This window comes from Acanthisitta chloris, unplaced genomic scaffold (genome assembly GCF_000695815.1).
Source record: "Acanthisitta chloris isolate BGI_N310 unplaced genomic scaffold, ASM69581v1 scaffold3398, whole genome shotgun sequence".
NCBI classification, from domain to species: domain Eukaryota; kingdom Metazoa; phylum Chordata; class Aves; order Passeriformes; family Acanthisittidae; genus Acanthisitta; species Acanthisitta chloris.
The window spans coordinates 61,132-86,397 of NW_008687450.1; the positions used below are offsets into that span (position 1 = coordinate 61,132).

The 25,266-nt window shown below is 37.9% G+C and overlaps 1 protein-coding gene across 1 annotated transcript in view; it reads left to right on the forward strand.

Moving 5' to 3' along the window:
• PRKCE (protein kinase C, epsilon) overlaps positions 1-25,266 on the forward strand; it is a 108,031-nt gene that overhangs the window by 33,456 nt on the left and 49,309 nt on the right. Inside the window, exon 9 of the mRNA XM_009080581.1 lies at positions 19,641-19,795. Coding sequence (XP_009078829.1) covers positions 19,641-19,795 — 155 coding nt within the window. The remainder of the gene's footprint in view (positions 1-19,640; positions 19,796-25,266) is intronic.

Consider the following 25,266-nt stretch of genomic DNA (forward strand, 5'->3'; position numbering starts at 1 on the left):
AATCTATAGCTCTTTCACAGCATTATTTGCAGTCCTGAAATCTATTGTGGCTTTGTATCTTCTCCTGAGGACAGTATTTCTGAATTCACATCTCTCCTAGAGAACCACAACAGGACCTGCATTCAATCTCCAGTGGAATCTTGAGAATGCTGTCTAAAGTGTTAGTTAAAGTTTATCTGTAGCAAACAAAAAAGAAACAATTACTGACTTTTTCTCACAGCATTATTTGCAGTCCTGAAATCTATTGTGGCTTTGTATCTTCTCCTGAGGACAGTATTTCTGAATTCACATCTCTCCTAGAGAACCACAACAGGACCTGCATTCAATCTCCAGTGGAATCTTGAGAATGCTGTCTAAAGTGTTAGTTAAAGTTTATCTGTAGCAAACAAAAAAGAAACAATTACTGACTTTTTCTGAACTTCTGTCTGGTCTTCCCACCTGGCCAGTGGGAGATAGTGTGCTGAGCTACCACTTAATATGCATCTAAGTTGCACTTTCATTGACATGAGATGGGATTGAAGCTATGTTTATTGAGCCTTTATGGTAGTTTTCAAAGGCTAGGAAAAAGCCCTGTCCAAGAATAACTTAATTTTGAAAGCACTGTGTTTAAATGTAGCCGCTCTGTTTTTCTTAAAGCATTTCTGGAACTGTGTATGAACTGTAGTTGAAGATTTTTAAACTTTGGTTTCCTAAAGGCAAGTTCCTAAAAGGTAGCTAAGCAAATGGGCAAGTTGTTGAAAAGTAACAAAAATTCCAGTGTTTGATCCAGCCTGACAGAAATTTAAGTATTATTTTAAAATAACTGAGAGTTATTTTAAATATTAGATATTAGATACAAATATACAGAAGGGTTTAGCAGATTAACATTGCATCATAAAGTTGATTATTTGAAGTCAGTTGTCCAAACAAAGCAATATTAGGTGTTGCAAGTCCAGCAATGATGTGAAAAAATACATGAATGGTTAAAGTGTTGGTATTATTTTTTTAGCCATTCTTCAGGCTATTTCATGATTGGGGAAAAAACGGAATAAATCTGTGAAGGCCAGGACTGTGAAACTCAGTAATAAAGGAATAGTTAAAAAGAAATAAATATATTGTGGTGTATTAAAGGTAAATAGTAAATAGTTCACAAAAATTATCTACTAAGCTCTCCAGAAGAGAGCTAGCACAGCAAGTGACTGTAACAAGCACCTTCCAGGAATAAAAGAGGATGACTTTACAAGCAAAATTTAAAGAAAAACAAATCCCCATTTTCTATTTAAACTCAAAATCACACTTGAAATATAGTCAGTTTACTTAAGTGATGAACACCTTCCTTGAGAAGAGGCAGCTCAGGAGTGACCTTTTCACTCTTTACAACTACTTGAAAGGGGGTTGTAGTGAGGTGAGGGATGGTCTCTCCTGCCATGCCTGCAGTGAGAGGACTAGAGGGAATTGTCATAGATGTTAGGAGAAGATTTTTCACTATTAGGGTGCTCAGGCACTGGAACAGATTTCCCAGGGAGGTGGTGGAGTCACCATCCCTGGCAGTGTTTGAGGCAGTGGGATCTGACACTGCAGGATATGTTGTAGGGGTTACAGCAGAGTGGCAGGCTAAGAGCTGGACTCGATGATCTTCGTGGTTGCCTCCAACCTTGTTGCAGAGCCCCTGATGACTTTATGAGAACTGCTCAGATACCGTGTGACACTTAGGGTTTGCATCCCCAGATAAATGATTCTTGAAGCCTACTGAAAAAGGCAGAAACAATCAGGACAACATTACACTTAGATTTATGTGCATTTCTTACTTCTGCAGTTTAAGCTGATGGTAATGGGATGTGTGGTCTTACCAGTATCTGTAGTATCTGTTGAACCTTAAATATTAGTTTTCCTCTGCCACACAGAAGCAAGTTGTTTTCTGTTCACAAAGAAATGAATAGTGCCTAGTCTGACTGCATAATTAGTGAAATTTCTTGGGTCTGTAAAATATAGTTTACTAAATTTATTCCTCAGGTACTTTTCTCCTTCACTCCCTCTCCCTTATTCCAGAGGATACCAAGGGGTTTGCCTCAAAATGTAACTCTACTTGGAGAGTAAACTCTTTACTGCCTGCAACTCTCCACAGATAGGTAACATCACAAGGCTAGCAATGCTGTTATTATTCTTTCAACAACTGAACTCTACTTCTGTATCAGGAAAAAGAATTAATAGTAAAAGAATCATCTAGTATTCTGCTAGCTGAGCAAGTGCTTACTAGGTATACAAGTAAATAAAAAAGGCAACTATTTTATAATTGATCATATAATTCTTAATAAAGTGTCATAGTATTAGATGGAATTGAATTATATGCTACCAGAAAACAAACACCCCTCTGTTCTGTTGTCAGAATGCTTAGTTACAGGTTATTGTTTCTAACCTTATTATGTTTTACATAATTCACTATTTTGTGATTTTAGGGTTTTTTTGAAAACAGGTTTTCTCTCTCTTTTGGATTCAATGAGAATGAAAGGCTTTTTGAGCTTTGTAAACTTCTAAACAGGTTGCAAAAAAGGAGTGATCGATTTTCTTGTTCTCCATCCCAAGTAGGAATCATGTCAGAGTATTTCCTCCATCTACTTAGAGTAGAAAAAATTATTCTTTGTCCAGTTTTGCTGCCAGTCCTCATCAGGCTAATAAGATTGCAACCAGCAGTGAAGACAGAAAAAATAATTTTCTTAACCTTCAAAGGAAGTTTCAATTTATGTATTGTATAAAGGCTTGGGTTAGTATTTCATCCTAATTCAGCTTAATGTTTGCACATAGACAATAGTATCAAGTACCAGTACTATAGCAGTTTACTTGGTCAGTGTCCAGTACTGTTAAACACAGTATATCAGCTTCATGTCAGGTCTATGTAATCACAGATCCATTGATTCAAGAGAGTTTTGACTTGCTCATAACAGTGAATAAGTTATTTTTTTTATATGAGATCATATTACTAAAAGCTTGCCAAGAACTTAATACCATGTTGGAGTTAGATTTGTAGAAGCTTACTACATCTTGTGACCTCAATTTACTTAAACTTACATGTTTTCTACTGTGGTAAGACATAAATAAACCAGCACTGGGACCCTACGCAAGCTGCAGAGAGCACAGTGCAACTCAGGACACTTCCATGGTCACCCCTGTCTGAAGGTTAAGCGCCTTGTCCCTGCATAAGCCAAGATCACTGGCAAAAGTCCAGCAATTCGTTGTGTTGTGATGGAAAGAAACACTTGGAAGCATCCAATTCACTGTCCAGGATGTTAAATATTTTTTCAATAGAACAAGACTGCATTTAAGTAAGGTGAAAGGGCTAACTTCCCTCACCAGTGAAAAAACAGTAAGACTTGCTGTGATGGCTAACACAGAATTTAGCAAAAATGAAGGGTGGGTTGCTTAAACCAGGTCCAGCCTGCTCACTTTATTTTAGTCATCATGACCTCTAGTTTCTGTATAATTAAAATGGATTTTTTTCATCATTTAATAACAGTAAGCCTGTATAAGATCTTCCTGGGGTTGTTTTTATTTCCATAGTATAGTAGAATCTCATGTAACAGTCCTGAGGAGGTCTGAGATTCCCATTTTGCTCACTGTGAAGGGGCTACCTTGAGGCCTTAGAAGGAGTAGGATGAAGAATAATACTCTCCTTGCAATCCTTGCTCCTGCACTTTGCATGTGGTGAATGGACCCTTGGTGGCTGTTGCCAAACCGCCTTTAGGGCTCATGGGAGAACCTTTGATATTACACTTCGACTCTTTTTCTGTCAGGGTGGATTTAACTGAAGTTTGGTGGCTAGAGGAGAAGGGCATCTACTTTCAGTTGGCATGGAGCATGACGTTGACGTTGCGTCAAAATCATCTACTTTGTCCTTTTTATGGTTTATGGATGTGGAATTTAAAATTTAAAATGTTTAGTAAAAGCAATTGTTTTGTCACTATTGTCTTGGTAAGAGTAAGACTGCTGTCTCCTTTAAAAGAAAGGATAATATGAGAAGTGCGAAAGAACCGGGTGATTATGTTGTCTCTGGTGTCTTAGTGACTTGTACTAACGTGGACGTTCACTCCAATGCTGCACTGATTTCAAAAATAAAAAGGACTTGGAATGTGAAAAGCGTAAAGAAGTTCCACAGTAGTAGTAAATTGCTGGTGGTGTTAAAATCCTAGCTAGGCAGGACATAAAAACAGTGCATTAAATGACACTCAAGTAAAGGAATTATTTCCTGCTTTGAGTGGAGGGACCATCCTCATTCTTACGACAACTTTGCTGCAGTGGATGTCTTATGACTGTACTTGCCAGACTGAAGACTTCCCTTTCTGCCGTGCTTTTGTGGTACTTTTAAAATCTCTTCATATTCTGTGGAATTTCAGTACTAATTCAACATGTAGACCACTGCACGTACCCTCAGAAAATACACATCCCTGAGCACAGTCTGAGCACTTCCTCAGAGACTTACTTCATGCTTCTAAGAACTTGATCAGAATGTCGCCCAGGGAGGTAGTGGCTGCCTCAACCCTGGCAGTGTTCAAAACTAGGTTGGATGAAGCCTTGAGCAACCTGGTCTGGTGGGGAGGTCCCTGCCCATGGCAGGGGGTTGGAACCAGATGATCTGTAAGGTCCATTCCAACCCCTGAAATTCTGTGATTCTATGATTAGACCAAAAGGCACTTGTAAGCTAACAAAAATATCATCCTCAAGAAAACCCCTATTAAATACTTATAAAGATTTATTTCTAGCAAAGTAATTAATTTAGCAGCAAGGAAAACTAGGAGTTTTCTTTCTTGTTCTGGCATTGTGTTTTTGTTTTATTTCCTGAACTCCAGCAGCTGAAATCATTTTATTGTTTTATTCCTGCTCACTGTAGACAGAAATGTTTTGTTTGGCTTCAAAGTCAGAATTAAAAAAAGAAAAAAGCCCACCTGATGGGGGAATGGAAACATTTTTTTCACAAAGGCATTTGAGGTCCTCTGAGTCAGTCACATATTTTTTCAATGTACAATAAGAAATTGAAGGTGATCCCATGTCACAAAAGCAAAATGCACTTATTTTGAGAAATACTTCAGAAACAAAGGTGGTTATGCATTTTTGAGAAATTACTTTAGAATATTCCTCTATCACTTTCAATTTCAAGTATTGTTGTAGGAGGATAATCTTGTACAACCATAATGTTTCAATATATCATATGAATATGCATAAAACTCCAGTTGACATAAATACCTGTACTTTGAAAGACTAACTAGTTTTGCTTGGATTTTTTTTAGCACTTTTTTGGGTTTTTTTTGTTTTGTTGTAATCTTCAGGTTGAAATAAATCTATTTATGTAGATGTACATCCCTGGCTCTGTTTCAAGTATTTCAGTGTGATCAGAAAATATGTACAGGTAAAACACCCAGTAAAAAAAATTACATCCCATTCTGCAGTCAGATCTATTCAAACTGACCTTTCAATCGATGCAGAGTCCGTAGATCCATCTGATTGGATGCTTGGAATGATAATGAGTTTTATTCACAACATGATACTCTAAAGGAGGGGGTTTGGGTTGTTTGTTCTTTTCCTCTTTTTGTTAAGTTATTATTCCAACATATTCTTGAAAGAACAGGCTTTTAATGAAAGCTTGTGGCTGATCAGTGTATTTTTTTCACTATGTTTTTACATTTGTTCTGCATTGTTGCACATTAGCAGATGTCACAGTTCATTGATAGGTGCAGAGGTAAATGCTTTGAAATTCTTTTAGTTGGAAGGCTTGATACACACAAGTGATGTGACTCCTGTTCATTCTTGGGTTTTCCAAACATGTTTTTAAAATATTTTTATACATTGATGTTAGTTCATGAATCCTAAATGAAACATTTTCAGACTCTGAAAGACTGAAACAAGGTAATCTGCAGTCTTTTTTTGCAAAATAAAGTGAGAATAAACATGTCCCTTATGTTTTATGCTATCATCCTTTCAAGCTGCTGCAATAGTAATTTGAGTGCTTCTTCTGATTCTATTAAAATTATTATAATAATAATACAGTTATTCTTCAGGTAGATTGTCACCTTCTCTAGGATAATGATCTTTTAAAAAATTCCATTTTGTAAGTGTCTTTATATATGTATATATGTCATGTAAGGTTTTTTGTAATCTGTGAGAATGAGAACTGCTCTACCAAGTAAGATCAGAGGTCTATCTAATCCATCTTGTTGCCATTGGCATGATGCAATAAAAGAGAATGCCACTCTCTACAGTCTATTCCCTTCATACTCCACCAGCATCCAGAATTGTAGAAGGATATTACTATCTGTTTATGTCTCTATTGTCCATAAATCTTTCTAATTCATATTTGGAGTAGCTGGTACAGTCTGCCACAGGTACAGCAGCAAACTGCTGAAGTTCACTAATCACTCTGTGAAGAAACACTTTTTTTACCTATTTTGCTACTTACCAATGTATCAGTTCTAATATTGTGGGATTTAGTGCGTGGGTGTTCCACATTGAGCTTATTCACCATATTTGTGAATATTTCAATATCACTTGTATTGTTTGAGTCCTTTGTGCAGTGAACTTTCCACTCTGAGTCCTGCACACGTTACTGCAAGTTGGTGTCAGTGTGAACTTGAGTTTACATTACATGAGTTTATATTTCGTTTCTTTGAGATGAACAAATAAAAACTAGTTTTGAGGGGATTGGAAATCTATTATTTACTGAAGTTGTTGAGCAAGGTACATTTGTAAACTTCATGAACCATGCCAGGTCTTAGTTTCTGAGGTTAATTTGTTCCATCTGTAGCATTCTCTGCTTGTAATGGCACGAGATGGCTGAAAATTTTGTGATGGTAGAAATACCAAGAGTGTAGAGTAAATTGAATGTTTCCACTTTGTATTTTTTTTCTCTTCTGATTTGAAGCATGGAACATTTTCTATTTATCCTGGAATTAAACTTTTCTGTCTTAGATCCATTCTGTCATCTTTCCTTCTAGATTTACCAAAAAAATAGTGATACCACTTAAGCTATTTCGGTAACAGTCAAAATAGGAACTTTACTGTATTCATGCACATACACATTCCTTTTTCAGTTTATCTTATAGTGCAACACATACTGCAAATTCCTGATGCACGCATCTTTCTTTTTTATGGGCATTCTGCAGAGAAGTAAACTGCCAGGCTATTCTGTAATCATCTTTGATGTTGCGATAAATGCTGTGTTCTTTAAAGCTTTTTAACCTTTAACCAGCTAAAGAAGAAATCAAAGAAGCAGTTTTCTAGATAATTTAAAAAGACTATAGACAGAGTAGATAAGTTGAAGTCTGTGTTTGCTGTGTATCAAGTCTTTTCCTCCAAAGGAAGATAGAAATTCATTGAGCAGCTAGCAAACTTAGCTCAATTTGGAGACCTCATAGAAAAAATAAATGTATATTGAAAAAGTACTATTATTTCCACATACAAGTATATATTTAGAGGACTGGTGTTTTCAATTAACCATGCTTCAGTATGCACTGAAGATAGACAGTGAATATATGCAATCCAAAGCTTCCATACATACACTGCTCTAAGCATCAGGTGCAAATCTGATCTCACAAAAGCTTTGCCCAAGTCAGTGACTGTTGGTAATGTCCTCATGGCATCTCTTGATGTGTGTCCCCACTCATTGCTTCAGGGGAAACTTGTTGATCTGGTTTTAAAACCTACTAACATTTTGCTGACTCTTAGATGGCATTCAGCCTTACTCAGTCCAGGGCAAAGTCCTCCTCTGTGACCTCTAAGGCACTTGCCGTCTACATGGTAAGCTATTTCTCCCTCCACTTTATTTCCCAGAAGAAGCAGCTTGGCTGGTGATTAATCATGCAGAGGAAAACCTGTGCTTCAGAAAGAAAATCTTCCTGTACCTGAAATTTCTGGGGATCACATTATACCAAACATTAATTGCCTTCTTTTGGGGGTATGAATTTAATCGCCATTGGTTTAAAATCGTTTGTGCCTTTGCAGAGAGGTATGGACTGTGTGTCAGCAAAGGAAGGGCCAGCCTTGGGCAGCAGGCTCTGAGAGTGACCAGCACAGGCCACCCAGTGCAGACCCATGGGGTCCAGATGTGACAAGCAGAGCTGACTCTTGGTGAGGGTGTCCATCAACAGCCCCCAGCATGGTGAGGGGATGAAACAGGTCCAGGATTTGCTCACAAGCCAGGGCCAGAGGTGCACACCTACAGCTCTGGACTGGACTGAAATGCAGCTCCCACAGGCAGTGTTGAGGGGTTGTCCCTCCCCAGGGAAGACTGCAGGAACACTGGGACCTGGAAGTGCCCTCAGGGCCCTGAACTCTGTATCAGTAGCAATTTTGTAAGTGCAAAGAAGGTTTAAATGCTACATTTGAGGCCACAGAGGATGACAGTGCTCAGCTCAGCAGAAAGTCCTGTATTGACGTAGTCTGTCATGGTCCTCATCTTCCTGTGTCAGTTCATCTGGAAGCACTGTATATGCTGGCCTCTTACCATTTGCTGAATAGGATAATCTGTGCTTATATTAGTTATTTTGAAGCAGACGTATCTATTTGAATTTCTATTAATCATGCTTAACGTTAACTTTTTTAGTCTTTATTTATAATTGTAATTTCTTTCTCCCTTTTTGTTTTGTGGGGTTTTTTTTCTGCAGGATTGCAAACCAGAGATTGAAACACTGGGTTTATGGGTAGAATACTGGTGTGTCTAAGAAGCACAGGAGAGAACATATGAAGGTTCAGTTTCCCTCTGGCAGCTGCTGTCTAGCACAGCAGGTTATCTGGTTTCTGCTTAGCAACAGAGACTGCACAGGGATTTGCTCACAACATTCACCCAGGGTAGAAGCTCTGCCTGTGAGCTGCTCTTTGCACTGGCCTCCATCTTCTCATGACAAGGGAATTTTGATGTTGTCATGTTTCCACTGAGGGGTTTCAGGAAGAGCACTGAAAGTCTTGAGAAACAATGATTTATTCCCACTATCTAATTAAAATTATGTTAAGTGTTATTTAGGATGGCCTAGGAGTAAGAAAGGTAGTGTAAGAGGAGACAAAGAGAGAATACAATTTTGTGTTTGGCCTTGCCCCAGCCATGAAGTTCACAACTTTCAGTCTCTCTTTCCAAATAGCCTGAGTCAGTGATAATTTTGTGTTATCCCCTCTGAATGAAGGATACACTTCCTGAAGTGTAGGTGAGCATCTGTTCTTTGAGTGCTGCAGTCAATGTCTTGAAACAGGCTTAATGGAAAATAGGCTGGTCACCTGTAAAAAGTGAGGTATAACATGCAATCCCTGGAATTTAGTAAAGTGGGGTTGGTTCCTGAGACCTTGGTGGCTCCAGCATTCAGGAAATGCTGCAACCTGCAACAGGTTAGACAGCAGATGCCCTGCAAACACTTTTTCTAGTGTTTCTGTGACTATTTATCTTGCTGTTTCTTCCTGTACACCCTGATTCTACACCTTCTTGGAATATACCAACTAAATGTGCAGAGAGGCTTTCAGTCTGTATTACTAAGTGCAGTATCAGTGGAAAGCTGGTCTGTCATTGGGTCTCATTATGGTATTTTATTGCAACTAAAAATAGTATATATTTGAGATCAGCATTTGGTTTGTGTATGTCCAGTTGAAGGACTGAGCTTTTGTTTGAGGAAATGAGCATCAGCATGTTAATGTGCCTGTCAAAGTACTACGAATCAATACCTGTAAGAAAAGAGGATTCCTGAATAAAAATCCGGAATTAGTCATCTCTGAGTGGAAACATTTTTTGGTTTACTTTAGAGTAGCAACACGTCTATTTTTGCTGTCATAATTATTTTGTTCTGGCTCAGCCAAGTTCCCAAAATGAAGGTCTGTTTGGTAAAGACTGCAAAACATACTCTAGTGTTTTTCTTTCATGTGAGCAGAGACACAGTTACTCAATGCTAATATCTCATTTAAAGGAACTTGAAACCCTCAGCAAGGTTTTGTTAGTACAAATGCAACTATTTTTTACTATTCAGAACATCATGTTCAAGTAAACTTTAGACTTTTAGTTATTTCTGGCATCCAGGGCATAGTTTGTGAACTGATATGACAGTATCTCATATAAATTTTCCATCTGGATGATCACAGTGCAGTAGAAGTTTCTTGCTGCGTTGTCAAGCTAGAACCAACTGTTGTCACTGGCTGACCTTTGTTTTTAAGTACGTGGGAACATTACTGAAGCGCTTCACATAGAGCTGTTTCTCTGGTACTGAATATCTTCATGTTGCCAAACATTCATCTCCTTCTTTTGAATGGAGCACAGGATTCCCTGTCCTCCCCCACCGCAAACTTTCTAAAAGTACAAAACAGCCAATTTCTTAACACTTAACATCACAAAATGTCCTATAGGAGTCAGTGGCCTGGTCTAATGTAAAAAAGTTAGAAAATCAAGTCCTTAACAAGGCCAGAGGATGTTTTATTGTCCTCTGACTTGTGCAAAATTGCTGAATACAAAATTCACCATCCCCTTATTTTGCTTAGGCAAAAATAGCAATTTAAAAGCAGTAAAGAATATCTGGTAATAAATGTTTCTGTAACACATAGAGCATAATAAATGGATTATCTAGGCAGTATGTAAAAAGCCCTCCCTGTCACAGCACAGTTTTCCAACACTCATTCCCACATTACAGGGGAAGAAGTTTGAAATCTTTTGGAGAATTCTGGTTTACTTTTTTCTTAATAAATGAACTAATGTTCACATCAAACTCATTAACCAAGTTAACTTACAATAACATAGTGAATGTTTCAATAATTTTTTTGTATCTATTTGCATTTGCATTTCCTTCTAGTGTCCATTACTCTGTTCACAGGCAAGTCCAACTCTGAGCTGGAAAAGGGGGCAGGTTTTCCCAGTGCAGAATTCTGTAATGCAAGACAACTCTCCTTTCACAGGCTGGTGCAATGGCAAGAGTTTGTTCTTGCATGGGAAGAGAGAGGAAAGATCTATACATTTGTGCTTTCTTTTGCAAATTCTGAAAAGGTAAACAGTGACATTTAAATATAAAATATGCTCATGTATTTCTGCTGTAGTGTGCTCGTTTTGGTTCAGTATGTCTGGTTCTGATATATGCAACTAGAAGTCATATCTCAACAGACAAATTTGGATAGCTTTTATGCAAGTAACTCATTGGTAAAGACATTGTAGTTTCTTCCTGGATCACAACTGACAGTTGCATAAATCTGAGAAGACAATTTCTGCCTTTCAGTCAGTTAATTGCATTCCTAGAAACAAATAGCACTGTTGCCAATATATCATGACAGTGAAGTAATAACTTCCCACTCGGCTAATTACTTCTGTTTGGGATTTTTTAGCAATACTGGATAATTTTTCAGGAAATGGTTGCCAGATGAGTATTTTGTCTGATAATTTTCATTCACTTCCTTAACTGGATTCCTTTTCCTTCTGCTACCACTGCTGCTGGACCAACTGTCTGCATTCCCCAGAAGGTTCCCTATTGGTTGTGTAGCATCTAATGAACTTCCCTGTGTGCTCAAAGACATAAACTAGATGGCCAAACAACAGAAGAAAACAGGAATTACAAAGACAGGGAAGGTTCCAGAGTCAGCCTAGGGGCTGAGAAGACACCTAGGACATGTGCCATCTCTACCTAAGCTCCCTGGTAGAGTATAAACAGGTTAGAAGTTGTTCTTAGAAGTTCAGAGGTGCCTTCAAAAACTTTGTAGTTAGTTCTATTTGGAAGACAGTGTTTATATTTTTCCTATAAGAATCAGAACAAAGGAATATTAATAGCTGCCTGCACATTGTAACATTTTCTGCATAATGACATTCTGCAGGCTTGATATAATTTTCTGCCATGTGCATCAGGCCATTAAATGAGAGGTCTTTAAAATTATCTCACCAGAACAGTTCTTTTTTCCAAACAACACCCATAGAAGATGAGATCAAAGAATTTCATAAAAGGCGCTTTTCACAGCTTATCTGTCATCAAATGAAGGTATTAGGGAAACGGCCTGAGAAGCTTTTCCTACTTGATACCCCTTTTGAAGTGACTAGAACTACAAAACACACCATTTCTGCAGAGGATTCCAGTTGTGTTTCTCCCTTATATGAGAGGAAGGGCACAAGGAGTGTATTACCCCAGCTGGCACACTTCTGGGGTCCTTGTTCTCAGGGCTTGCTTGGGCTTATAGGGAGCAGAGAATCTCACCACTAAGCCCTGTAGATGCTGTGTCAGAACATTAGATAATATATTGCAGGTGTCACAGAAAACATTCACATAGGGAGGAGGTATAATATCCATTAGTCACAAAGAAGAACAACACCCAAAATTGTAATTTGTTTTTCAAGTGGGAAGGCACTAAAAAAATGAACATGTTTGCACTCACATTATAACATTTTAGAGTATCTATATGAACTTTTTGTCTATTCAAGAAACTCAAGTACAGGTAGAATTTTATGTCATATTCTCAATGAGTAAAATGAGAGCTCTGTGGAGAGCAGGCTGACAACTCATCACCTGCTATTTCTGTGCTATATTCAATTACTTTGAACTTCATCTTTTTTTAAAAATACAGGATTAATGAAATTTGGTACCATGTTTTCTTTTTGCTAGACCTAGTATGAGCCTGATACACCAACTAATCCAGTGCATAGTAAATTCGGTCCAGATTGTGATCTGACAGAACTCATTATCTGAAGAAAACTCAGTAAAAATACTGTATTCAAGGATCAGCTATTCATAAATTACAGAGGAAAAAGCTTTGTGTAAGGTACACACTGTTAATCTGTTATTCTAATGTATATATCATTGCCAGTTGCAGAGTCTCAGGTATAGATTTTATTAATAACCATACTTTCCCATATTCCAAAATTTATGGTACAGTTGAAGACCTGTACATTTCAAAAGTGATGTTAACATAAGTGAATTTTGCCAGCCACAGTAATGTGGGATTAGAATCTTTCAGTAATTGAAACAATCAACTAAACTTTTCTAGAAATATTAGTGCTAAGGTGATAAACAAATGGTACATTTTTTCACTCTCTGGGAATTTGGGATAGACTGTCTTCGCTTTGGACAGTTTTAGTGTATTGCTGGATATGGCTTTGGAAAAATCATTAAATAAACTTTCTTCTTAAGTGTCTGTCTAGGTAAAATCTAATCATCCCTTGAGTTTTTTTTAAAGAATAGGTGATGTCCAAGAGGTCCTGGATAATGTTTTCTGCTTTAAATTGTTAACTTGTAATTTTCATAGTTCTGTGACCTACTCTGGCACATAGTAAGTCCCACACCCCCAGCCAGCCTTAACATATGTAACACGAGCCATATTTTCCTAGAAGAGTACTATGGGATGAGTTAGGGGCATGAAAAAAATGTTTAGATCCCTATTCTGTTCCAGTGTCCATTGATATTCCACAGGGAGGCAACATAAATCTCCCATGACAAAAGTGACATACCAGCTCTGCTTTATGACATGCAGAGATCTCAAACCCTTTTCCAGCACCTCACATTATAAATGCTGCAATGCAAGTCTTTGCAGTAATACACTGTAAAGGTTTTGAGAACCTCTGTACTGATTCTTAAAGGACTGTTTGAAAAGTAACTGCTTTCGATTTGTAGGTTTCTGTGGCCCTTCACATGGATGGTTTCATAGGGTAGGGAGGGATTTTTGAGAATTATGCCAATGTCTCAAGAAGGCCGAGCTGTTCTTGAAACCATTCTTAAGACTTTCTGAGTGGCTTTCATCCCACAGGCTCTCAACTAACATAATATCTGAGGTCTCTGTGAACAGAAGAGAAATACTTTGTAATCAATTTTGTAAAATAAAGAAAAATCAATAACCAGTTCTTTGCATAAAAACAAAGGTGGAAAGCACAGAATTGTTTCTCTGGAGGTATTATATCCCTTCCAGCTCAGGTAGGAATGGATATTTTGCGTGAGGTTAGCATAAGGAATAAAGAAAACGCAGCAGTAAGAAGAGTTCCAGGGGGTATTTTCTGTGAGTACTGAAATTGTCTGCCAGGGGACATCAAGGAATGCTTACCAGTGGTGATTTTTAAGAGATGGTCAGATTAATTTCAGTAACTGGTGCTGTTTTTGACCTGTAAGGCAGAGTATGTTCAAGGAATGCTGTTCACTATTGGCTTTTGCTGCTGACAAGGAGACTGAGAAGGGAGCAGAGCATTTCTGGCAGAAAGGAGACTCGGTTGCAATAGAGTGCAAACCCACTTGCCCTGTGGAAGACCAGACTAGCAGAGACTCCTGCTTCTAAGTCTTCGTAGGCCAAATAGAGTCCACTCAGCAGGGCTGTTAAGGTTCACAGTTTTAGATCTCTGGCTCACAGTGCCCAGAAACTGCCTTGCAGCATTGAAAAGGTTAGTTCCCCTTGGCTAGGTACAGCTGATCCTGCCTGTCAGCTGTGGGATAAGCTAGATGACCTTGCAAGACTTCTTTATCCAGTTTTGTGTGTTTCTCTGACTCTCTCTGGTCTGTTTTAACTTTGAGGTAATTCTTTCAAGGGAAAAAAATGGATTTGAAATTAACTACTAGGAAAAATTGAGTAAAACTGAACAATAAACTGTAGCTATAATAGTATTCACCAGCTTGAGAGAAATTCGAAGTGTCTGTTTCACAAAAAAATCCTCTAATATCTGATTATGTGCATCTGTGTTAAGTGGAAGATGCAGATATCCCGTGTGAAATTTAAGAGAGCTGTTCCTATGTACTGGGCATTTATTCCAAGAAATATGGGATTCACAGAAATTGTTCCCTTCTTATTTAGAACTCCATGAAAGCCCTGGTACAAAACAGGAAAAACAACACAATTAGCCCTGAGTATAAACGCTGAAATCAGAGACAGATAACGTGTTGTAGTGTCCTGTTGGAGACTGTTGCTGTAAACTTCAAAAAGGAATCACATGAAGGGGGGAGAGCTTTTTGTTGTTTTCTTTAGTGTTGTACCTGGTTTTTCTCTTGGTTTTACATTTGTCCCTCCTAATGCTGGGATTGTGGAAGATGAATCTGCCATCCTAGTTAATCTTGGGCTCAGGGTGGTGAAGCTTTCATACAGTTTTGTGTATAGTGTCCTGTGCCATTTCCATCAGAAGCAGGAAATGTTTATTTAAGTTTTGAGGGGTGGGACAGTTGCTGTAGTTTTAGGTAATTTTAAACAAACTGTTTGAGCATCCTGTTTAAATAGAGTTAAGTAATCACAGTTTTGTACTAGTTGGAAAAGAATTCCATACATGCATGATATCAATAAAATATCATCTTACAGAGCATACCAAGGTGATGTATTTACCTGACTTCTTGAGCAATAAGAGCTGTGTCTTTGACGTATTTTGCAAGAAGTTGAGTGATTAAACATATTCCATTTTGTAACAGTACTCTACTAGAATGTGAACTGTTTTGTATTTAAATTTAGCTGTATTTGATACATGTATTAGTTTCCTTGATATTTTCAGTCGCTTCTGGAGAAATCTAATTCAAATGCAACTTTCTGAAATGAGGAGAAAAAACGTGTATTCAGACAAAGAACTTAGTTTAGGGAGCTAGTGAGAATCAAGGAAGAGTTTATTCAGCCAATTGTCTGAAAACTTAAATGAAGGAAAAGTGGTTGCTGGAGTAGGCTGCTTAGATTTATCAATTTTCAATTTCATTTGAGGAGTCCATGTTCACTGCCTCTCCTGAATGATTTTAAGTATTGTAAGAGTTGAACTGAGAGAGAAAAATGAATAGTCAAAAGATTCGTTCTCAGATTTGTGTCTTGGATGCACATCTCAGATTTAAGACTGGGAGACAGATTGCATGATTTATTTTTGTTTTGTAATGTTTCAGTAGGAGGCTGTACTGAACTGTATATTGTGTCCCCCAGTTGGTAGGACTCGTTTGAAGGGGAAAAAAAAGTTTGTATTCTTGAGATTGCAGTGATAATTGTGCTTGGCCTTATGTGTATCAATGGATTGTCTTGAGACTGCAATCTAATGTTAATGAGATTTTAATTGGAAAACAAACAAAGGACAGACAGGTTAATGACTGATAACAATTTTTTTAAAGTCTTTTAAGAGCTACACAATAATTAATGTAAACAATACATCAAAGTCTTTCCATGTCTAACCTTTCATAGAGGGCTTACGTAGAAGCTTCTTCCTTAACAATGGTATTATTCCACATCTAAACAACTAATAGACTGTGTAGTGTCATCTGTTAAATCAAAACTGATTGGCAAGATTATCTAGTCTTACTAGTAGGAAGATCTTGATCATTAATCACACCTCCACAAAGAGGAGCTGGATTGAATCTGTTATATCCTTAGAGTTTATTGCTATTGATGTTTCTGGAAATCTCCCCTCCTTTTCCCAATCAAAAACATGTACATTATTCAAAAAGAAACAAAAGGCAGAAGCTCTATCCGGTGGAACTCATAACATCTAAAACCAAGCAAATATAAACTGGCAGGAAGTGCACATAATATAGTCCGATGTTAATAGAAAAAATATAGAATGGCTTTGAAAAGGGAAGTTTATAGCAACAGTCAGAATAAAGTGTGAAGTATTAGTTAGAAGGATTAAATGTAGAGCTAAAGGATGGATATTTCAGCCAAGAAGGCTGAAAAACAAAATTCAGACACAACTAAAGGAGTACAATGAGGGAGATGAAACAAAATTTCTAGTTTCAGTGACAAGCATACTTCTCCAGATAGTGGTAGGGACAAAGTCTAGGAAGGAGATTGCTTTTGGAGTCTGGTTTTGATGACACAAAGCATGTAGGAGACTCTCAATTGAGAAAGTTGAGAGGTGAGACTGGAATCATAGAGATGATAAGACAGCTGTTGATATTAAGAGAGGCATTATGCATTCCAGTATAGTAGTTACGTTTATGGTCAGAAAATACAGTGGAAATACAGAGTGAAGTTGAACTTTTTTTGTTTTGACTTCTAGCCTGTTTATTTCATGTCCAGTTTTCGTTAAAATCTCTTACCCATGCACTCTATCCACTCTGCTCTGCTTTTCTTTCCGCTTGTTATTTTAAGTATTCTCATTCAGCCATACCTTTTGTGAAGTTCAAGGAAAAGCAGATATGATTAAGGGCTAAAGTAAACCCTGTAAAAGAATCCAATTACTTCAGAAAACATATTAGCTTACTTTGCAGTACTTTTTTTACTTTATAGGTGCCAAGAGAGGATTAATCTGTAATGTCTTTGTTTGTGAATTTGCCTTTATTTCAGTTTATATAATTAAAGAGTTCCCAGGACTGCTTTACATTTATTTTGTTCATCAAAACATACTTCTCAACTGTTATGAAAACGGAGTCCAAAAATAATGCAGTCCAAACCAAACCCATTCAGTTTTCTCTTGGATCACAATCAATTATAAAGTCATACCTTGTATCTCATTTTTAACTGAGTAAATGCTGTGTAAGACTCCCCTCTGCCTTTCAAATACAAATGGATTTTGTATTTGAAACACTGAACTATATCCATGTGAGATAACCCAACGCAATGGGCTGCAAAGGGAGACTCATACCAAAACTGCTCTTCAGAGATACTCAGTCTGTAGTGCAGTGATCAGGAGCCTGTCACAGGACAGTGCCTGCCTTAGGGAATGTCATATCCTCTTATGTTCCATCCCAGTGCCAATATAGCTGGTTTTGACTGACTTGATCACAAAACGGGCTACTTTGGTGTTATCCTTAAGATCTGGCTTCTGAAATCATAAGACCATCTGAGAACTATCACATTTTCTTTTAAAAGCAAGGCTGTAATTCTTATCAGTTCCAAAGAGAAATCAGACACATGGTGCTAGGACCCATATCTTTGCTTAAAAGAAGCAAAGAGGGTGATACTTAAACTCTACACCTATGTCAGAAGGTCTGCACTATGATTTTGAACATTTCGTACCAGCACTACTGAACCTTGCAAAAAGAACAAAGGCATGACTCTGAGGCCATGCTCTTTGCAGTGTATTATACAACCAGAAGTTTTGATGCTATTCTTCAGTAGGTTTCCCTTCCTAGGGAATGGTAGAAAAACTGCTGAAAAATGTACCAAAGTCATTAGCAATGTTTTACTGGGAATGCCAGTCAACCTGGCCTCCCAAATTTGATGTAGTCTGGTAGTTTCTGTGTTCCCAAGGTACAGGGGGAAAGACACAAAGCTTTTTTTACTGCGTCCTCTTTCTGTAATCAGCAAAAAGTCAGACAAACATTTCCAGTCTCCTCCAGGAAACATCCCAGATAAGTATAACATTTAGGCACTTAATGAACAGGATTAATGCATACACTTAAGTTTAAGGATATTTTTAAGTGCTATGCTCTGTATTTGAGTTGTGGAGTAGATAATTAAAGACAAATGACAAACAGTTATGAATTTCTGGATTCATATATATAAACTATGTAATCTGCAGGCTTCGATTCACTTGTGGGAGGTTAATTAACGTCCATCTTCTGTTGTTTTTCCTCATCCAAAGCAATGTCACATGTTGTCTCCTTTTCTTAAACACCAGACACCATGAGCTTGAGCCAAACTGCCGTGTGACTTCAAAGTTGGAGAGGGGCTCCCTTGGTGAAGTCCCATGCTTACACCCTTGTGAATCATGTGACCAGAGAACGAAATGTTTCCATCACATGAGAGTTGCCTCCACCTCTAACTAAACTCGTGCATATAGATGTAGATAATTTATAGTAAGGAAATAAAGAATGCGAGGTAGACTTCATACCAAGGGGGAATGGGCAAAGAGTTGATGATTTAGGGCTGTTGGTACAGATTAGGGAAAATTGAAAATTTATAGAAACACTTTTAAAAATAGCGTCTAAATTATACCAAGTAGTTGTGTGTCGTTGCTTTGCTTATGCCTTCACCTGCATAGCCAGTATAGATCATAAACTGTTCAAGATGCCAAGCACACGTTTAGTTTCTTGATGTACTCAGTTCTGACTCTTTCACCAAGTGCTTAACTTTTGAGTTAATGGTGTGGTTGCCTGAGAATCTTAGGTGCTGTTCTCAAGTAAAGTTAATTTCTAGTGCTCCATCGTGGAAATAAGTTTGAAAGCTCAAAGTTGAAAGTGGTAAGCATCAGAAGAAAATAAAAAGAACATGATATGTATTTTAATAATGTAATTATATTTTGTTCCTTATGAGAGTCTGAGGCAATTCAAAAAGTCATGTTCAAGTCTTTGAGATTGGTAGCACTGGTTTCTATAGCTTAACAACTCTAAATATTTTTTACATAATTTGGGAAAGATGCTTTGCAGACAAAGTAGCTGATAGGAAAGAAGAGATAAGGAGAGAAAAATTTGTCTCCAGCAGCCTGTCAGTAGTTGACAGAATTGACTTTCTCTTCTCATTGTAATGGCTAAATTATAAAGGAAATGGCATCGTTTAAGCATCTCTGTTACTATACAAAATTGATTATAATTCCATATATATTTGTTGATATGTGGAGGTTTGTGCACATGTTGCTTATTGCTACATTTTTATTACCTTTTTCTCATTTCTCACTTTGAGACTCTTGTCTCGTTTTCTTTAGGTTTGGGGGATTTTGGTTGTCAGCTTTTTCCTTTTTCAGGATTGTAGGCTTTGTTTCTTTTATTTCTTGACGTAAATGCTCCGGTCACCTAAAGTGTAGCTTTGAGCAGTCCTTTGTGTGACTAAAAGAAATTAACTAAATAGCACTGTTTAATTAATTACAGGACCGCCTCTTTTTCGTCATGGAATATGTAAATGGAGGAGACCTAATGTTTCAAATCCAGCGCTCACGCAAATTCGACGAACCTCGATCCCGCTTTTATGCAGCAGAGGTCACATCAGCACTCATGTTTCTTCACCAACATGGTGTCATCTACAGGTACCTTTTTTCATCAAAAATAAAGTATTCTTGAGGCTTCGGGCTGGTTTTGGCTGAAATCCTCTGTCTCTTAGCAACCAGATTTAGATTAGTTGTTTGTTCCAATTTGCTTACACAGAACTTTTTTTGGCTGTTTATCATTGAGAATGTTAACATTTGAATAGCCTCTGCAGCAGTTGCCAGCTGTGTGTGCCAGTTTTGTATTATTGTCCAAATAAAGTGGGTTTGAAAAAGCTTGGCACAGTGCCACCCAGAGGTGACCTTTCTGCAGATCGGCGCAATCTCTTCACTTTCCTCTCTGTGCCATGGATTTCCTCTGGGTTTCTAACTCCCTGCCACTTCCTGAGTTTGTTTGTCCTAGTTGTCTCCACTCCGATATAATCGGGATGGTCCTTTGCAATGCTTTACTTGTGCCCTTTCTTCTTGACTGTTTGGGTGAAGGCTTAGTCACCAGCAGGAAGTGGCTCTTCAGAGGGAATTTTGATTTGCTTGCAAGTGCTCTGCATCTGTTTGAACCCTCCCCCCACCCACCCCAGTCTCTAATCTTCCACACCCATGCACACACACACACACACACACACCTTCCACACCACACACACACACACACACACACACACACACACACACACACAAAAGTGCATATTGTTGTGATGAAGGATGCATGTAGGGATAGGCTTTATTATTAAAAGTAAGGATTTGCCTTGAAAAATTTCACTCTGATGTTAATGTGTTTATTAAGTCCTTTATCTTGTCATTTCATGCTTCCTCTCTCTTTTTATTTGTTTTTAGCAGGCTGTCATTGCTTGTGATAAATTCAGGCTTTTCCAAGCAGCATGTGCATATTGTTGTGATGAAGGATGCATGTAGGGATAGGCTTTATTATTAAAAGTAAGGATTTGCCTTGAAAAATTTCACTCTGATGTTAATGTGTTTATTAAGTCCTTTATCTTGTCATTTCATGCTTCCTCTCTCTTTTTATTTGTTTTTAGCAGGCTGTCATTGCTTGTGATAAATTCAGGCTTTTCCAAGCAGCATGTTTTACAGTTTTTGTGATACAGGTCTGTCCTCTCTAGTAATAGCTCTTGAGTTCTGTGGATCTAACTGATCTCTGTTATTCACTTGGTATTCTCACCCTTTCAGGTTAATGAGTTTTGATTTGAGGTAGTCATCTCAGGGACAGGCAGTCACAGATTTCTTGAGCAGAGACATTAAGATAAGGATGTGCAATTTGTCACATCCTGGATTCATATTAAGGCAGATCTTAGGAGTACTAGAAATTGAGAAAAGGAGATTTTAAATGTTTAGTAACCAGGATTGAGTGGTAAATTCCATCAGAGGCCATTGTCTCTGTGAATGTGGTCCTTTCATCAAAAATCTGCTTTTCTTTATAAAACCCTTTTGCTAGCCAGGGCTCTTACTCTCCATCTTTTATTAACTCTAGTATTGGTGAGACACTGGAACAGGTTGCCCAGGGAAGTAGTGGCAGCGTTCAAGGCCAGGCTGGATGAAGCCTTGAGCAACCTGGTCTAGTGGGGAGGTGTCCCTGTCCATGGCAGGGAGAGTTGGAACTAAATGTTCTGTAAGGTCCATTCCAACCCCTAAAAATCTATGATTTTATAATTTTATGATGTTTGCATATTGGGTTGTACTTTCAGCCCTACCACTTTGCATGGGTTTGTTTTCAAGCACTGAAGGTCCAACATATTTCTTACCTTTCCTGCCCACATCACATTTCCTATTCGTTTTCTGCATTTATTTCCCAAGCTAGGTAGGTATTTGTACATTTAGATAACAGAGTGGAGACTTCAGAATTTATAGGTATCCATCATAATGGAAACAGACAAATTTGGCACTTTAAAAAATGAAGGATTTTGAGGATTTGTTAACAGGACACTGTCTACACAAAGTAGACACTTTGTAATTAGCAGTTAGTTTAATGATTTCTGTGAATTGGCAAGAAAGAATTGGTATAAAATTGCCTCTTCCTCCTTTCTATGTATGCATTCATTCACCCCCTTCCCTCCCTGCTCCCATCCTTTGACATGCATCCTCTTCTCTCTACTTTTTCTCTTTTCCCTTGTCTCATATGTAGGTTGTGCTGTATGTTGCATTGAATCATTTCATGTGCCTGTGTTCTTTCTGTGACTTTTTATCAGCAAAACACTTCGATCACGAGGGAAATGTCACCCTGAGACAATGTTCTTTAATTGAAACTTCACAATATACACACAACTTCTGGTTCAGAGACTATGCTGACATGTCTTTGTTGTGTTACATTATAACACTAGAGTTATAAATAGTGTGTTACATTGGGTGTATTATCAGAAGAGACGAAGAGAAATAACATGAGTTGTAGGATGAAAGAAGAAACTGAAAAGTAATGGGAAGAACGTTAGGAACAGGTTCAGTTGTATTCTGTTTCGACATAGGCTTTTGGATCTGGACATAGCTATATCCGTAAGAATAATTCATTTTCTAGGCTGTGGGATACTAGGAGCTTCAACTATTCATAAAATGTATCTCCCAGTTACTCTATACAGCACAAGCAGAAGGAAGATGTTAGAGATTATTTTAAAAGAATTTATCATAAGGAAATGTCACAATTCATTCACAATGTGCCAGGCCCTGGGAGAATGCTTTTATTGATGTCAAGCATATGTTAGAATAGTTGTCTTGCACAGAACAGTTTCAGCCTAATTTTTCCATATCTCACTGCATTGTTTATGACAATGTTAAAAATGCATAGGGATCAAGTCACTCCTTTACACCTCCAAAGCTCTCATGAGCTGGCAAACAAGGGAAGAAAAGGGAAAAAGAAAAGAAAGGGGGAAAAGAAAAGAAAAGGGGAAAAGAAAAAAGGAAAGGAAAGAAAAGGAAAGAAAAGAAAAGAAAAGAAAAGAAAAGAAAAGAAAAGAAAAGAAAAGAAAAGAAAAGAAAAAAGAAAAGAGGAAATAAATCCTATGCTCCCGAATAAGTACCAGTCATAGCTACCTAACATGCCTTCAGATATTTTAATAACTAATACTTGTCTTCTGTGTAATTATATCTCTAGAAAATACATTGTGGTGTGAAATTTATGGTTATTCTCCAAAGTGGGAAATGCTGCTTGTGTGGGCACTACTTCAAGGAAAGTGGGGAATGTATAAATAAACTGTTTGATGGAAATGTAGGTTTCAGAATAGCTGCTATACCTTCTGATCTTTTTTCAGCCATGTATGTGGAAGTATTTGTTTGGAGCCAAACACAAGTTATATTTTTGGAAGTAAATAACTAGCTTTAGCTCATGTTTTGGCTTGTTGGTTAGATTTTTAGAAAGTGCTATGGCAATACTAAATGATCTTCTTTTATAATAACTAGTTTATCCTCATCTCCCCTGAAGTTCAAAGACAAAGCTAGCTCCATGTTTGGCAATAGAAATTATTCTCTAAGTTCACACCTTTACAGCTGGCCCAGCAGTTGTTCCCAGACTTGTCCAATTATAGGTGTGCTCAGTGGGATTGCCTATTTTCCTTTTGTTTATGGAGTTTATGTTGGAAATAAAGGTGAACCTCACAATTTTTTTTTATAAAGATATTCCTCTTATAGAATGCATCTTGTATGATAGATAAACTTTAGGATAATTTTCAGTGTGGCATTTTTAAGGGTATGATGTTATTGTTGTTGTGTCAAAAACACTTCAACAGCTTAATAAAAATATTTGCTTTATCCCTGCCACCTTCCCCCTCATCTGGCATTCAACTATTCAGGCACATGTCAAGCTGGGGCCTGATAGTACAAGTAGAGTCAGTCTGACACTGGAGAAGTTTCAATCGCAGTTTCTGGCAGGCATTGTCATTTGTGTTATGCAATTGCACCACTTTGAAAAAAATGTAGCCAAGCTTCAGGAATTAAGGGCTAGACTATGAATCTCATTTTGCTTGTGAGTTGAACTGGAGTTTGAACTCAGTGATGAAAGGTTATGGACTGTGTTCAGTGTCATCTGTCCCTGGAGTCTGGTCTATTTAAAGTTAGTCATCATAAGCTTAAAATATGTTCTCATTTAGGGAAGATGCACAACAAACCGCGTACGTTAAGAAACTGTTAGTTCTGTGCTCCCTTCTTGTACTGACTTTCAACATTCATGTGCACTTTCTGCAGATATATGTAAACATGACATGTTATTGTTTCACCTGCAGTTGTTGGGTTGAGGTCAGGGGTACCTGGGTAGGTGTCTCTGGCTCTTGGTGTAGGACTTCAAGTGAGGTGACGCAAGTGGCCCCCTCTGGCCTGAAATACCAACAAAGCATAGCTGTCTCCACAGGCAGGAACATCAGCACTAGAATGGGGTACCACTTCACCAACATGAATGGCAGCATCCCTGGTTCCCAAATTATATAGGAAATAACTGTGTGAGCTACAAACATTGTTTCAGTAAAGGCCTGAAGGGCCAGTAGTTGCATTTGCTTGGTTTCTGGCATCCTCCAGGACTATTCAAGTGACTACATGGGGTGCTGTCTCTGAAATACAAAAGAAGGAAACTGAATGTACACAATTTCAGTTCACCTGAGAGGATGAAAAATAGCTCAACTTGGAAATTAGTGTCACCTGCTTTGGGTTGACTAATTGTTTTGTTTTCAAATCAAGGGTCTGTGAGGTTCAAATCATACAGCACCTGGTCATGGGGGAGTTCTTATTCATAACTATGGGTTATTATGTTCCTCAGCAATATGAAGCAATAATCCAGCCTGCAACTTGCTGGAGTTTTCTGAGGCTCTGTACGCTCTGTAATGATTGTGTTGTTTGTGATGAAGGATTTATCAGCACTGAATTGAGGCAAATGTGAATATAAATATGCTGATGCTAATCCTTGTGTACCTCCAGGCTTTTTCCGTACACAACTACCCTAAGAACTTGTTTGAACACTGACTGAATTTTCCATTGGATGATCAGTTTTCCCAGCACTCCTGTTTATCAGGGCAACATACACCAGTGTTTCAGAAAGAACAACCTAAAATTGAAAGCAGTTTGTTAGTGTGTTTATATGTGAAATAAGAATATTTAGAAAGTCTGACTTCATTGGAGGTTGTATGATTCAGGGCAACCTTGACAGAGTAATGAGGAGTTATATTTACACTGATGAAAATGTTGCATGGTCAGTGGTTTCACATGTTAGAAGTCATCATTCTCCCAAGTTAACCTTACTGTGTTATTTCTGAGTGGCAGCAGCCAAATAAAATTCCCCTTCTCCCTGCTTTTTTTTTTAATGCAAAACCAGACATGGAGCATTTTGGTTTAAATTTTAAGTATGTAAAGATGATCTTATTGCAACTCTAAATAGTTAAAGGTAAACTTGGTGCTTCAGCTATGGTCCATGAAGACCTTGCAAGACCTTGTACTTTCATGTAACATCTCACGCATGAGCACAGAAATATCCTGAATTCAGTCCCTGCTTCCCATAAACTGCCCATCACAGGAGTCTGCTACAGAGAAGT